Below are 15,834 nucleotides of genomic sequence, written 5' to 3'. Positions count from 1 at the left end.
GAGTTCAAATCCAACCTTAGACACTTATTAGCTGTGTGACCCAGCATAAATTGTTTAACATCTGTCCTCTTCAGTTTTCTCATCTGCAAAACGGGGATGATAATAGCATCTACCACATAGGATTGCTGTGAGGCTCAAATGAAATAATATTTGTAGTGGTTAGTTCATCACCTGGCGCATATTAAGTGATAAAGAAATTTTAGCTATTTTCAAATATAGAGCAGCTCGTACAGCACAGTGGACAGAGAGAGCTTTGAGCACAGAGTCAGGAAGATCTGAGTTTAAAACCCGGCCTCAGACACTTAATTACCTGAGTGGCCCTAGGCAAGTTACTTAACCCTGTTTCCCTCAGTGTCCTAATCTGTAAAGTGAACTGGAGAAGGAAATGGCAAAATGTTCCAGTATCTTTGTCAAGAAAACAGCAAGTGGGGTCACAAAGAGTTAGAGACAACTGAAATGGCTGAACTACAATAACCACAACTTTATTAAACAAGTCTACATGTTTCAGCCATTTGTTTGACTTATCTTTATTGGCAGACTGTTGGCTAAATTCTTATTGATGTTGTCTTTTCATTCTACTCTCGGATCTTGGTCATATTATAGGCTACATCCACTGGTAAACATTTTGGGTTATACCTGAAGAAGGGGGAAGGGAAGAGAATATGCATTTAAATAGCACCTACTATGTACCAAACACTGTGCTTAGCACTTTTACAAATATTATATCATTTGCTCCTCACAACAATCTTATTATTATCTGTATATTATAGTAGTGAAAAATGAGGCAGAGATTAAGTGATATGCCCTGGATCACATATCTGTCAAATTATCTAAGTCTGAATTTGAACCCAAGTTTTCTTGATTCCTGGCCCAGCTCTCTCTCCACTGTGCCCCCAGCTGCTTCTAAAAATCTCACCTTGACAAATATAAGAACATGTACTGGTTGTCAGGCTTTACTATGTTGTCTGGTGAAAGGATGTCTACTTGTTCCAAGAGTATTTTGACAGATTTATCACATGTGATTAGAATGTCCATCAATCCTTTTTGATAAGTTTTATGGGAGTCTAGGGCTTCCATATAATGTTCCTATTGAGGTTACTTCACATGGAGATACTGAGGAGCCTATTTTCTGCTTCTGAAAGAGTTGTGATGATATAGAATGGAAGTACCTTATAGATACTCTGGGGCATGCATGGCTATACTGTAACTCGTTCTAGTTGTCTAAGTTAATGGTGAAGATTTGGCACTTTGGGTATAGATGCATTTGAAAGATCTATCACATTCAACGACTTTCTCTTTGCCTCAACACTCTTGGTTCACTCAGTGACTCTTTCACTCATGGCAACTATTGAAGAGAGTGACCTTGTGAGTATAAAACATCTGGAGAGTATATAGGCATTCTGATGTTCCAGAGTTCATGTTTGCAGCTAGTGCATGCAGCATCATTGTCCCCAAGGTATAAAGAAAATAGAGCCTCCCTTGATAAACTAATGCTTCAGGGTCTGAGTTTACTACCTGCATGACAATGATGTCCTAAGGAGCAAGGAATGAACTTCAGGTCCCTTTAGGAGGCACCATACCAGTGGCTACTGGGAAAAATTAAGATGATACTCTGGACTTGGCAGTTTGCTTTTGTTATAGGGTGCACCATTCACACCAAGTCCCTGTGAGTTCCTACTGTGGGCAACTGGGATAAGAAGTTACAATTCTTTCTGATAAATGATGGTGTATTTTGGGTGACTCCCTTGTGCTACAGGGAGGAGTTATCCCATCTTAAACTCCTTATTTCTTGTTCAGCTAGGCTTCTGTCCCTACAGGGTTGCTAGCCAAAACAGCCATTGCTAAAACTGATTACATTGTTTATAACTCTTTTTCAATTTCAATGTCATTTTTATGGTTCTATAGTTTAGAAAATCAAATGACCTCTTAAATAATCCTTGTATAAATAATAATAGTAAGTAGAGAAATTTGGGAGGGGAAAGAGTAGAGGAGTTTCTTCTTTATATTTGTTTTGATTTATTTTATTTTGTCCTTCTTAGAAGGGAGAGAGAGTAGAGCTTGGAACATTCCAATTACATGTCCACAAGTGATACATTTGTTTCCCCTGCCCTCCTCCCTGCACCACTCCCCACCCCCACCTCCAGGGAATCCATTGATAAAGGATATGCAACTAAAAGTTCCTGTTTATGTTCCATAGGGGAAAGGTAATGAAAAACATTTAAGAGCCTACTATGTATCAGGTACTATATTGGTACTAGCAATACAAATACAATGATTGAAGCAATATCTTTGTTTGTATTCTAATAGGCATTAAAAGTTCATCAAAGGGGCAGCTAGGTTAGCGCAGTGGATAAAGCACCGGCCCTGGATTCAGGAGGACCTGAGTTCAAATCCGGCCTCAGACACTTGACACTTACTAGCTATGTGACCATGGGCAAGTCACTTAACCCTCACTGCCCCGCAAAAAAAAAAAAAAAAAAAGGCCATCAAAGAGGACTGGCCACTGTAGTAGGAAATGATAATCTAAATAAATGCCTAGGGAGAGCTAGGAATCTACCACTCACTCACTAAAGAGTCACCCCACTCTGGATCCATATATAGTTCAGTCTTGGAGGAGCCTGGCCATCAAAGAGAAGGATCCAGTTCCTTTTCATGTTTATACCCCTTATGTATAGGATCTCCCTAAAAAAGGGGAATAAAAAATACTCTACACTAAAAACCTTTAATTGTATGGATCACAACAAAATGCGGCAAGTTCTCAAAGAAATGGGAGTACCAGATCATCTTACATGTCTCCTAAGAAACCTATATGGTGGTCAAGAATCAACAGGTGGAACCAAACATGGAACAACTGGTCTAGGACTGGGAAAGGTGCATGAAAACGCTCAATATTGTTACCTTCTTTATTTAACTTATATGCAGAGCATGTTGTGCAATATGCCAAGCTGGATGAATCAGAAGCCAGAATTAAGGTTGTGGGGAGTAATACCAACAGTCTTCAGATATGCAGATGATATAAGTCTGATAGCAGAAAGTGAAGAATTAAGAAGTCTCTTGATGAGAGTGAAAGAAGAGAGTGTAAAAGTTGGCTTGAAGCATAACATTAAAAAAAAACAAAAACAAACTAAGATCATGGGAACTGATCCCATCACTTCCTGGCAAATGGAGAGAGAAAAATAGAAGAAGTGTGAGATTTTATATACTTGGGCTGAAAGATCACTGCAGACAGTGACTGCAGACATTAAATTAAGTCTCTTACTTCTTGGAAGGAAAACCATGGAAAATCTGAACAGCAGACTGAAAAGAAGAAACCTCACCATGCCGACAAAGGTCTGTATAGTCAAAGCTACATTTTTTACAGTACTAATGTATGTCTGTAAGAGTTGGACTATTAGGAAAACTGAATGCTGCAGAATTGGAGAAGACCTTTGAGAGTCCCTTGGACAGTGAGGAGATCAAATCAATCAATAATTAAATTCATTCAGACTGTTTATTGGAATGACAAACACTGAAATGAAGTTTAAATACACTGGCTACATAATGAGAAGACATGACTCATTGAAAAAGAACCTAATGTTGAGAAAGATTGAAGGCCAAAGAAGGTTATGGCAGAGAATGAGATAGATAGAGAGGGTTATGTAAGCAATTAACATGAGTCTAGACAGACTGGAAGACAGCGGAGGACAGAAAGGCCTGGAGTATTGTGGTCCATGAGGTCACCAAGAGATGGACATGTCTGAACACATTAACAAAAAAGTACTCAATGTACAATATAGATCAAGTGAGTACAATAGTAGTAATGTTACTGCTTTAGATTTATATCTTTTGGGGGGGGGGTTTGCAGGGCAATGAGGGGTAAGTGACTTGCCCAGGGTCACACAGCTAGTAAGTGTCTGAGGCCAGATTTGAATTCAAGTCCTCCTGAATCCAGGGCTGGTGCTTTATCCACTATGCCACCGAGCTGCCCCCGATTTATATCTTTTTAAATGCACACTTGTGAATTGGATACAACTTCAATGTAACTCCACACCTGAGGCAGTATGTGTGTATATGTGTATGTGCACATGCATGTACATGTGTATGTGCATATGCATATGTGTATATATACATATATAATGAAATCATGTTATATGTATATTATATAATACAATGTAGTATCATATATATATATATATATATATATATATATATATATATATATATATATATATATAAAACTAGAAACCTCTGATTGGTCATATTTTATTTCATATCATACCATCAGAAAAGAGTCAGAACAAAAATGTCATTGGAAACGGCCCAGCTCCAAGGACAACATATATGTAACTGGAAGGAATCCCCCAATTCCAGGCATGTTCTATGGCCCTGGAACAAGGCAGAATGATTCTACTAATTATATCTATCATAAACCTAAATAATTAGATTAGCATAAACTACCAAGGAGAGAATAAGCCTCATTCAGGAAGAGGATAGGAAAGGAGTCAGTAATCTTTAAGCCACTTTACACCACAAATATTTCTAGCACAAGGGGCAGCTAGGTGATGCAGTGAATGGAGCATTGGCCCTGGCGTCAGGAGGCTGGGGGATTCAAATCCGACCCTTGACATTTATTACCTAGGGCTATCTCTACTCATCCTGTTGACTGTTGATCCTGGAGTCAGGAGGCTGGGTCTTGACACTGGACCCAGATGGCTCTGGAGGAGATAGGGGGTCTGTTAACTTTGTATAGCCTTCCCACACTTAAATCCAATTTATTGCAAGTCATGATATCACCTCCCCAATGTCATGGTCCTGTTCAAGAATGAAGGACCACCACCAACAACAACAATTTATAGGACAACACACAATTTTCCATCAGACCTCTCAAGTTAAACCATATCCATACAATTATTATTTCATAGGAACTTTTATTCATATTTCAGGTGAGAGGTCATGGTCAAGTTCTGTTTAGGCTCCTCTGTCCTTAATACTTTGCGACTATACTTCATTTTATGTGGGAAGCCCCTTTTTATCCCTCCTTTTTATCCTTAGGTCTTGTTTTATTGCATTAGCAAAAGTAATAATGGCTGATATTTGTATCAATGGTTGGTACTCATTTTTAAGGCTTGCAATAGAGTTCTCACTCTCTAAGGCAGTTGCTATATTATACAAATTATTATTATCACCATTTTATAGATGAAGACACTGAAGCTCTGGGTAGTTAAATGACCTATCTTAGAGCACTGAGTTAGTAAGTGTCAGAGGTGATATTCAAACTTAAGATTTACTCACCTTGCTCCAAGTACAGGACTCTTTAAATAACAAGCTGTTATTTAAATGATAGCATTTGAAATAAGTATACTATGATTTTCTTTTTTACCTATATTGAATAGTTTCCTAATCAAGTAATAATACCTATAATTTTATGATAGGATAAAATAAAAATAAAATTAGATTATTAAAGTCTTGGCCTAATCATTTGTCATTACTGTCTTGAATGTTCTCTATTTCAGCTAACCTATTTTTAGAAAAAAATCTTGCTCATTTTCTTCCTTCTTTATAATATGGAAAAACTCTAATTTTTCTTCTAAGATTCTATAATTTATTTCTTTATTGCCATTATTTTTCTCTCTCATTCCTCTTTTTCATCTCCCTTATTGCTTTTCCTTTCACCTTACCCTTCCTTCTCTTAATTTTTCTTTGTCATTTTCATTCTTCCTCTTTCCCCTCCCCCCTCAAAATACCTTGATTTTTACATACTCTAGATGTTATAAAATACTTATATGTTAAGGCTGTCATATGGTTACTACCAGCCATGTTTGAATATAGGTCAATTTGTTTCATTCCCTTTTGACTTCCAGTGTAACCACAGTTGTAAATGGTTGTCTGTTTTAAATTGATATTTGATATATTTATCTAGAATGAAATCAAGCAGTGATATTAACAGTATAAAAGTAAAAATGGAAACATTAGCAGTGATTCATTTGCATTCATTTATTAAATATACATGGATAAAACTGTATCTGCAGTTAGGAGAAATTTACTTTAAATGCTACACAAGACAATTTATTTAGATTGCTGTTGATAATTTCCATAAGAACAAGGGATTTTTTTAAGTTAGAAACTTGGCAGTGTATTCTTTTTCTTTAATTTTGTCTATTCTAATTTTTCCTTCTCTATGTGACTTTGAAATGTCTTTGGATAATTTAAAAAGCAATGCATTCCTTTCAAACATCAAGTTGTACTTAAAAGCTCCAAGTTAATGGGTAATGCCTAAGCAAAGAAATGCCACTTAACTCTTGAGGCATATAGTGTAAAAGTCACAATGTATGACTAGTAGGATGACTCAGACTCAATTATATTAAATAGAACATTAATGATGCAGGTGGGTTTAGTAACATTCCCCATTTATCTCCTTGAAAATAGAACAGGTGATAGCAGATACGCACACATTAAGCATCTCTGGTGTAATTTTTTTCTCTTGAAATAGATCAGGAGAATTTCACCTTGAAATTTTATAATCATATTTCATTCCCAAAATGTTTAATATTTTGGAAAAATATATTGGAGTCAATTCTACTAGCAAAAGAACTACTCATTTTTGGAGGGAACGCATTAGGACATAGAGGAATTAAGAGGTAATGTTTTCATCAGAATCCTTGAGGCTTAAGGAAATACTGTTTAAAAACTAAGAAATGTACTATATTCCTACAGGTAGCTTCAAGTCATAAACTATGAAAAATACAACTGGACTATGGGAAAGATAAATTAATTTCATTTTATAATAAGAAATACATCAATATTGGAGTTACAAGTGTACATGCAGGAGGACCGGTGTAGTTTGAAAATATTTCAGAAGTCTCTTTTATGGACATATGTATTGTTATCATAGTAAAGAACCTTACTAACTAAAAATTACATTGACAAACTATCTTGAAAAAAATGAGCTCATAGTAGATTGTGAAAATGACCAATGGTCTAATTCCAATATTTGGTCTAATTCGAGTATTTTGTGTTCCAAATAGCTAAGTTTTAACTCAATTTATTATTCCCTCAAAACAACCAACCAGTCAAATAATAAAATTGCTACCTATTTGTGTATGTAGACATTGAGAAACCAAAAATTATGATAGTGCTGACAACAAATAGCATAAGCAGTGTTCCATTGAAGGTCACAGTGCCCCTTGGATAAAATAAACAATTAGCAAGAAAGCAAATAGATGAGAAACATGTTAAGTTTTTAAAATGTCTGCTTACCTATTTTTTTCCACTTTCATTACCTCTCAACTTCCAGATAAAAACCAGGTCTTGAAAGATGTCTGATGTGACATTTTAGTTTGGATAAATCATACTTAGCCATATTAAAATAACTTTCTAGACATTCCGAAAGACTGTCATTATTCTGGACATTAGTCTTAATATAAATCTATTGTATCATGTAAAAAATCTGGTATTTGAATTTATTTATGTATACACATATGCATATGTGTATATCTATATCTATATATAAATCCATCCATCCATCCATCTGTCCATGTCTTCTATTCTGAAGCAAGGGGCAGGGATTAACAATTTCACAATTAAAGCAAGTCCAATAACAAAAAAGGATAACCCAGGTAATGCAAACTTTTATAAAAGGAAGGGGAAAAGTCTAAAAAGAAAGGCACTGTTTACATGGTATCAATGCCCTAATAATTTAATTTGGAACGAAACCAGAGTTTTACATAGATTGAGATACATGCCAAAAATTTCAAAGAGGAAATGATGTTTTAAATATATTAGTGAGTCAATATGACAAAATAGATAACAAATGAGACAGAAAGAGATTTAAATGAGAATGAAAAAAGGTTTTAGAATATAACGTGTTAAGATTAAATTTAAAAGCAACTTTTCCCCCAATATCATTTTCTTAAACAGACTCTACCACCATTTCACCACCTATTGATACCTGGCTGAATGTCAAGGGATACTTCATTTTCTTTACTCACATTATAATTGATCCATTATATCCCTAAGGTTCAGTAAAATTATGAAAACATACTTCCTGAGGTAGCTTTCCTCCAGAGAAAGGCAGTAATAATGCTTCTCATTAAGCTGGTGGCAGGGAAAACTCATGGGGACAAACACTGCAAAACACTCTAGGACAATTATATTTTATATCAGTAGAAAGGAAAGGCACCCAGTGAGTCACTCAGAACTAGTCTTTTGAGGACTCACAGAAAAGAACTACACACAATGTCTCAGGGATGGCATCACTTCTGAACAAATTCATCCCTGTAGGAATTTGAATCTAGTTTCAGGAGAATTAAAATTCATTAAATATTCATAATAGCATCAAGAAAAAATGTCCTGTACAATTCAAAATATGATTTTTCACTTATGTAAAAGATATTTCATTTAATGTATTTTAAATTTGAAATGAATATGCATTTTATGTAAAAATAACACCCCATGTTTTTCAAATTAAAAACATTATTTCTGACCTCAAACCTGGTTGAAGTTCATATATGGTGTTAAGAAAATAAAATGTGTTTTCTGATTAAATTATAATATTATAATGAACAATAATTTGGTTTGTTATTACTTCATAAAGTTATTTTCTATTTACAAAATTCTGCCTCTCCATTTTTTTGCTCTTTTTAAACTCCTATACTTCTCTATTTTTGCATGTTTTCCAGGCCATAACAAAGAAGCATACTGTACCTCTTATGCTGCTGGTTGTTGCAGATGTGGTTGTAGTGGCTGATATGGGAACAGAAGTTGTGACTGTTGCAGTGGTAAGGGAGGGGATGATAGTGGTGGAAAGCAAAGTGTTGGGAACATCTGGTGAGTGGAAAAAACAAAACGTAAAACAAAATAATATGCAAACAAAAGAGAAACATAATCACGGTTCAAATTATACGTACATATATATTACATGTAAGTTTAAAATTAATATGCTTTAATGGGCTATTTCAGGTAAAACATTTCACCACAATTCTTGACATTGTCTCACTCCTTTGCATGCTCCAACAAGAAGAAAAAATCCAGTATTGTTTGGAACTGAAAATATTTTTTTTTCCTTATAAACAAAGAGTGAAATTTAAATGACAAGAATTCCTTTTTTTCCTCAGTGGACCATATAAAGGGTCTCATAGAGGGGAAGTAAAATAAAAACATGCTGTGTCAGAGGGAAAACAAAAACACGCACACACAGACACACATGGAAATAAAAGAAAAGCAACACCACCATATTAAACCAAAGAAAACAATGTTAACAATGGATATGCATGTTAAATAAATTTTCTTTTAGACAAACTTAATGAAACAGGATGAGAGGAGTCTTTTAGTAACTTTAAAAGAAGTCAATATATTTGCATCTCTTCCTACCCAAGAATATTTTTAAATGACATCTTTCTGTTGAGGTTCATTGTTCTCCTTGTAGTTCTTACCCCGATTAGCTGGTGACATCTTCTCTAAAGTACCCTGGAACTAGTGTATCAGCAGAGTCATTAAAATATATGTATTTATATAATTTTAAAATTAAAAATCTGAAGTAGTTAAATTTTTGGTATGAAAATCCTTGGTAGCTATTGGGGTAGATGTTTCAAAAAGTAACATTTATTTCCCAAACTCTTGTTGAGTCAATTATGCTGAAAGAAAGAGAGTGAATGACAGAGAGAGGGATGCCAAACATAGAGCTAAATCTGTGACAGTACAATCCGAACATTGCATTAATCTTTTGTAGATTTGAATCTATATAAGACAATAAATATATAAATATGGAGAAAAAGTATAGATGCAATACCAATACAAATTGGTTAGGTTTTAAATCAGAATCTATTACAAAAATGAGCAGCAAAGAAAATCACTAAAAGCCTGAAGTCCATGAGATAATCTGGAAGACTTAAGTTTTACTTAAGGTAGATTCAAATCCTATCTTCGAGTAAGTAGGCATGTAATTTACCAAGTGAGGCAATTTAGAAACAGAGTTCATAAATTACTAGTAATTACTCTCCTAGGGTTTTGGATTCCTGTGTTTTCCCCAACAATCCCTTTTTTTTTCAAGTTGGTTGACAGATTATGTTGCTATTAAAAGGTTTCCCATCATCCACTCAGTTAAACTCTCTGAGTCACACCAAAAGTTCACCATTGCTTTGCTTTTGACAAATAACATCATTCCATTTCAGACTCTACCTGTTGGATTTTCTGCACTGGAGATATTTTAAAAAGCTGACATGATATCACTCTCTCATCTTGATTATTGATGTTTACACCTGTTTTTCAACAGGGAAATATTCCCCAGCCAGTCAAATTAAGAAAACAACCTTCTGAAAACTCCATGGAACTACATTAATCACTGGGAAAAGCTCTGGTATTGCCTGCAGTGTGACTGCCATGATAATTAAGTAGTATGAATTTTTGACAAACATTAGAAAGGAATCACCATGTTTTTAAAACATACACTTTATGTTTTTCTTGCATTTTTGTCCTATTGAGTGTGATATGCCATATTAAAAAAAGATATCAAAGGGCAGGGGTAGGGGAGAGAAAATTGATAATATTCAGTAGATAAAAAAGCATCTATAAAGTGATCACTTTGAAACAGCAAAGCTAAATCTGCAAACAATGAAAGCAATGCTTTGTTCATAGTAGGTGCCTGATAATTATCTGTTGAATGAATGAGGCATGATTCTTCAGTGTTATGGGTTCTGAAAATACACAATAAAATTAATACTATGAAATGGTATATGTAAATTTACTAACTTAATTCTATGGTTTCCTTTCCTTTCTTTCTCTTCTAAACCATCCAATTCATTTTAATTATAGTTGTTTGCTATTGCACTGTAACTTAGACTAGGATTCCAGTGGATCTTAAAATAAGTCTTTCCATATCAGCTGTACTGCCTCATTCTTAGAATTCAGAATAGATATTTCTTGGCATTTTTAGTTTACTAGAAATAAAATTTTGTCATGGATTAAATTTTTCTAGCTCTGTATAGCCATATGGATTGTTAGGATTTTATATTTTGAAATGCTGCTACTCAGCCTATTTTCAGGTAATAAAATAACTTTTTAAAGCAAATAAAACAATTGACTAATTTTTTAAATATTTTTTAATTGACTCCTTCTCTATAGTTATTAAATGGTGACTTTACTTGTGAGCCAACTTGTAAGAAGTTTATTTGATGATGTCTTTAAATGTTTAGGTGATTTCATATTTTAAATAGCCAAAATGTGTAGAATCATAGGGATAGAAGAAATATTTGAATATTATCTGGTAAACACCCCCCTTTTAAGGCAAGATTAATAGGTAAATAAGAACATATCCATTTTGGATAACATAGAATAAAATAATTTATTTTTCTACTGGTCAAGTTCTTGGTCTATCTTTACTAGATGTGAGCAAGTTTTATGTGCCCTATCTTAATTATAATGATTGTTTTTTAGCCTCTTCTAGGCTAACTAAATATTTCCAACAACCTTTACTTTTTCTATATAGATACCATGTTCTAACCTTTTCTTAGGGCGATTTTTAGAAATAATTAAGATTTCCATGTTGTACATAATATGAAACCTAAATGTAGATGACATTTTCATAAGAAATTGTCCAGTAATAAGTTAACTGGGACAATTATATTGTGGTTTCTACTTGAAATACCTCTTTTTATTTCTTACATTGCTTTCTAAAGGGGGAAGCTAGATGGCACAGTGGATAAAGCACCAGCCCTGGATTCAGGAGTACCTGAGTTCAAATCTGGCCTCAGACACTTGACACTTACTAGCTGTGTGACCCTGGGCAAGTCACTTAACCCCCATTGCCCCACCAAAAAAAAAATGCTACATTACTTTCTAAAGAATGGCGTTATATTATTGATTCTGCCATATTACAATGCATATACATATAATATACAGATATGTTATATGTTGAAATTTTCCCTTTGCTGGAGAATATATCATATGAATGGTTTGTCTGAGTAGTATTTTCATTATTTTGCTTTTTGAAAAAAACAATAAAATTTCTCCAATATGTTTTAGCAAATAAAACATGTGGTCAATAAAGGATCCTAAGATGATGAATGCAGTTGCATTGTAATTTTTGAAAGGTTTTTATTAAGATAATTTTCTTTTTAAATTTTCCTCCCATTATGAAACTGGAAAAACCAATGTTGGGGGGTAAAAAAATCTCTGTCTGAATAACAAAAAAAAAATAATATTTTCTGCTTCATTTCCTGGAGACAGCCAGTAGATTTGGTACATTATCCTAAATCATTTCTTGAATATTTAAATTGATTTATAATTTCATCAAGGTAGGTATTCTTTCTAATTTCTAATTAAGAATTTCCAATTCTAGCTGACAACATCCATGTTGTTCATGTGTGACTCTTATTTACATTCCTTATTAAATTTGCTAAAGAGGAGTTCATTTATATACTGAGGGCCTCCAAGTTTTTATTTCTGTTTTTTATTTCTGTGACTTGCCCAGGGTCACACAGCTAGTAAGTGTTAAGTGTCAGAGGCCAGATTTGAACTCAGGTCCTCCTGAATCCAGGTCCAGTGCTTTAGCCACTGCACCACCTAGCTGCCCCCTTCCAAGTTTTCTTGATATCCTAAGTAGACCAACGAAGCATGTAGATTATCCATTGGTTATCTAATACTCTTGTCATGTTATTTGCCTTACTTTTTGTTCATATTTCTTTGTTGATATCCTTTTAAACCATTTGTCCATTATAATACCCTACTAGTAATATGATATAGTATAATCAAATCTATCTATTACTGCTATATTGTTCAAATGGCTCAAAATAAAAATCTGGTGATTTGTTCAGTGGAAATAGTATCAAAGAAAATGTGTTTCATCTTTTTTGCTACTGTATGCTAAGGATCATGGAACCTTTCAATCTGATTAGTAATTGAAAGCTCTTATATGTGCTTTTCCTTCTAATAGAATGTAAGATTCTTAAAAGCAGGAGTTATCTTTCTTTTCTGTGGGTATCCCCAGAGCTTAGCACAGTGTTTTTCACATAATAAGTGCTTAATAGTTTTTATTCATTCTTTCATTCATTCATTCAGTCAGCCAGTCACTTATTAATTCTCTGATTGCCCCCCTATAACTCACTAGGACTACAAGTTGCAGAGCAAATATCAATCTTCATTGGTAGAGGGTGTTCTTTATTAAAAACAAACACCAAAGGAAATATTGAAATGGACAAGAAACTTAGAAGACCTCTATTATTTAATTCAGGGAAGTGAGCAGACATTGAACAATTTATAAAATGATAATGTTGAAAGACTTCAGAATGCCTACCAATGCAATGATAACCCAGGAGTTGAGGAGTCGAGATGAAACATGGTAACTACTACCTGCCAGATAAAATGCTGAATGAGACTTACATTTTTGAACATGGCAAAGGTGGTATTGTGTTTTGCTGGATGATGTATATTAATTATGAGGATTTAAAAAAACATTATTTTATGAGGTGTAGTAGGATGGAGAGGTAATAAATGATTATAAAATAATTCATTAATTGAACAAATCTAAAATGATATATTAATCTGAGAAATTTCATTATATATTATATATTTCATTATACACATGCTAATATGGAAATAAAGAAAGTACTATGATGTCTTGAAAACAAAATAAACATTCTAGAAAATCATGTTATTTTAAATAATGCGGTATATTTTGTTCCCCAGAAAACAAAGATAACAAGCATAGTCCTAATCAGTGAAATCTATAGGCTAGTTCCTATAAATGCTTGCTTTTAAAATATATGGAGGAGGGGCAGTTAGGTAGTACAGTCAATAGAGCACTGACCCTAGAGTCAGGAGGACCTGAGTTCATATCCAGCCTCTGACACCTGACACTTAACTGTGTGACCCTGGGCAAATCATTTAACCCTCATTGCCCCACAAAAAAAAAAAATCTCATTTTATCCACAACCCTGAGAGGTAGGTGCTATTATTATTTCCATTTTACAACCGAGAAAGACAGGGTAATGTCTGAAAGTCATATGTGATCCCAAGTCCTCCTGACTCCAGGATCAATGATCTATCCACTGTACCATCAGTATACCTCTTTGTATGTATTTAAAATTGTGATTCTATTTTTAAGTGGAAATCACAAGACTATTCAACTTTTCATTTCCTTGTATCCATGCATGAGAAAATGGAGGTGAATGCAGAGAATATGTTTTGTAATCATACCTTATTGATTTTTTTTGGTATAAAAACTCCTTGGTAGGAAGAAAAACCTGGGAAATACAATGTTTAGTCCCCAAAATAGAAAAGAATAAGAATTGTTGGTGGGGTTTTTTCCCAAGACTCTCCACATGAAAAGTTAAGGAACAGTGATAGATTAAACATGTCTTGAATAAAAATAATATTTTAGATAGTAAACTTAAATAATTGAGGGGAAGATTTTATTAGGTAGAGATAGATGATTTATAAGTTTCAGTTTTAAAAGGTGATTTCTAAATCCTTTTTAGGATGATCCTAGGAACCAGGCACTACCCTGAGCTTTTATAAGCCACTTTTGTCCCTAAATCTCTCAGTTCTAGGACTCCACTGTACCCCTAGATATCTCTATGTCTTCTCCACTGGACTGTACTCAGAATACTATCTCCACTTCCATCCCACCAGAAATTTTGACTCTACCCCTCAAACAACCTTGGGTTTTGATAAACTAGCTTTGGTCTCAGCTTGCTCAGTTCTGGGCCTCCATACTGTCCTTGTTATCTCCAGCCCTGCTTTTGATTGTGTGTACCTTTCCTCTCTAGACCATTTCCAACTCCCTTTTATGTGTTCTTATCTTGACATGAGCTTAGAATGTGAACTCCTTGAGACTATCTTGTTTGCTATTATTTCTATTCCCAGCACGTATCCCAGTGCTTGTCACCTAGTAAATAAATACTTGATCAGTCGGTTATTGAAGATTTGTTTGACTGTCATCTGGTATGACCATCATTTCTGAACTTCTAAGAAATTGATCATATAGTTGTCATTTTATTATCCTATTTTATTAATTGTCATATTTATTAATTTTTAAGAAACTTTCTGAAATTTTGACAGACTAAAATTTTGAGAAAAAACATATTTAATGGTGTCTATAGAAGACCAGATTGCCTGATGCAAGATGAATAGGTTCACCCAAATAGCTAGGTGGCACAGTGGATAAAGCACCGGCCCTGGATTCAAGAGGACCTGAGTTCAAATCCGATCTCAGACACTTGACACTTACTAGCTGTGTGACCCTGGGCAAGTCACTTAACCCTCATTGCCCAGCAAAAAAAGAAAGAAAGAAAGAAAGAAAGAAAGAAAGAAAGAAAGAAAGAAAGAAAGAAAGAAAGAAAGAAAGACTCACATAGGCCTACCTGCCATTCTAATAAAAAGTTTTGTGTGTCTCCATGAAGCAGTAATTGCTAGAAGACATTTAGACAGGAAGGTGAAGAAACTCTAACATTTTATTAAATAATAGTTGATAATTGAAGTTATCTTGAAAGGACAAGGGTCTGAAGGAAGACTATTTATCTATTCATCTATCTATCTATTTAGCATTTTCTTACTTACAGTATTTGAATTATAATGAAATAGATTTTCAATCTGATCATTACGGAATTACCATTAAATAATCTTACCAAATTCCTCTGAATCTCTGAACTGACCTTCAGCAAAGTGTACAGAAACTAAAGCTAACCTATGCACACAACACATATTCAATATAAAATAAGGAGACTGAAAAAGTTGATGATTAGTGAATGCTAATCAATAGAAATCTGACACTCTATAATAAATAGCCTGTAAGTATTTATAGCCTTAGTTTCTCATCACCATATATAATTGGTCCTTCCCTCTGACTGGCTGTCTGAAAAC

The 15,834-nt window shown here is 34.1% G+C and overlaps 1 protein-coding gene across 1 annotated transcript in view; it reads right to left on the bottom strand.

Moving 5' to 3' along the window:
* The window catches only part of CADM2 (cell adhesion molecule 2), a 1,340,404-nt gene that overhangs the window by 81,560 nt on the left and 1,243,010 nt on the right, over positions 1–15,834 (bottom strand). The window contains exon 10 of the mRNA XM_043991897.1: positions 8,683–8,802. Within this exon, the coding sequence (XP_043847832.1) occupies positions 8,683–8,802 (120 nt within the window). The remainder of the gene's footprint in view (positions 1–8,682; positions 8,803–15,834) is intronic.

Source organism: Dromiciops gliroides, chromosome 3, assembly GCF_019393635.1.
Source record: "Dromiciops gliroides isolate mDroGli1 chromosome 3, mDroGli1.pri, whole genome shotgun sequence".
Taxonomy (NCBI): domain Eukaryota; kingdom Metazoa; phylum Chordata; class Mammalia; order Microbiotheria; family Microbiotheriidae; genus Dromiciops; species Dromiciops gliroides.
This window is presented reverse-complemented; position numbering and strand designations above follow the sequence as displayed.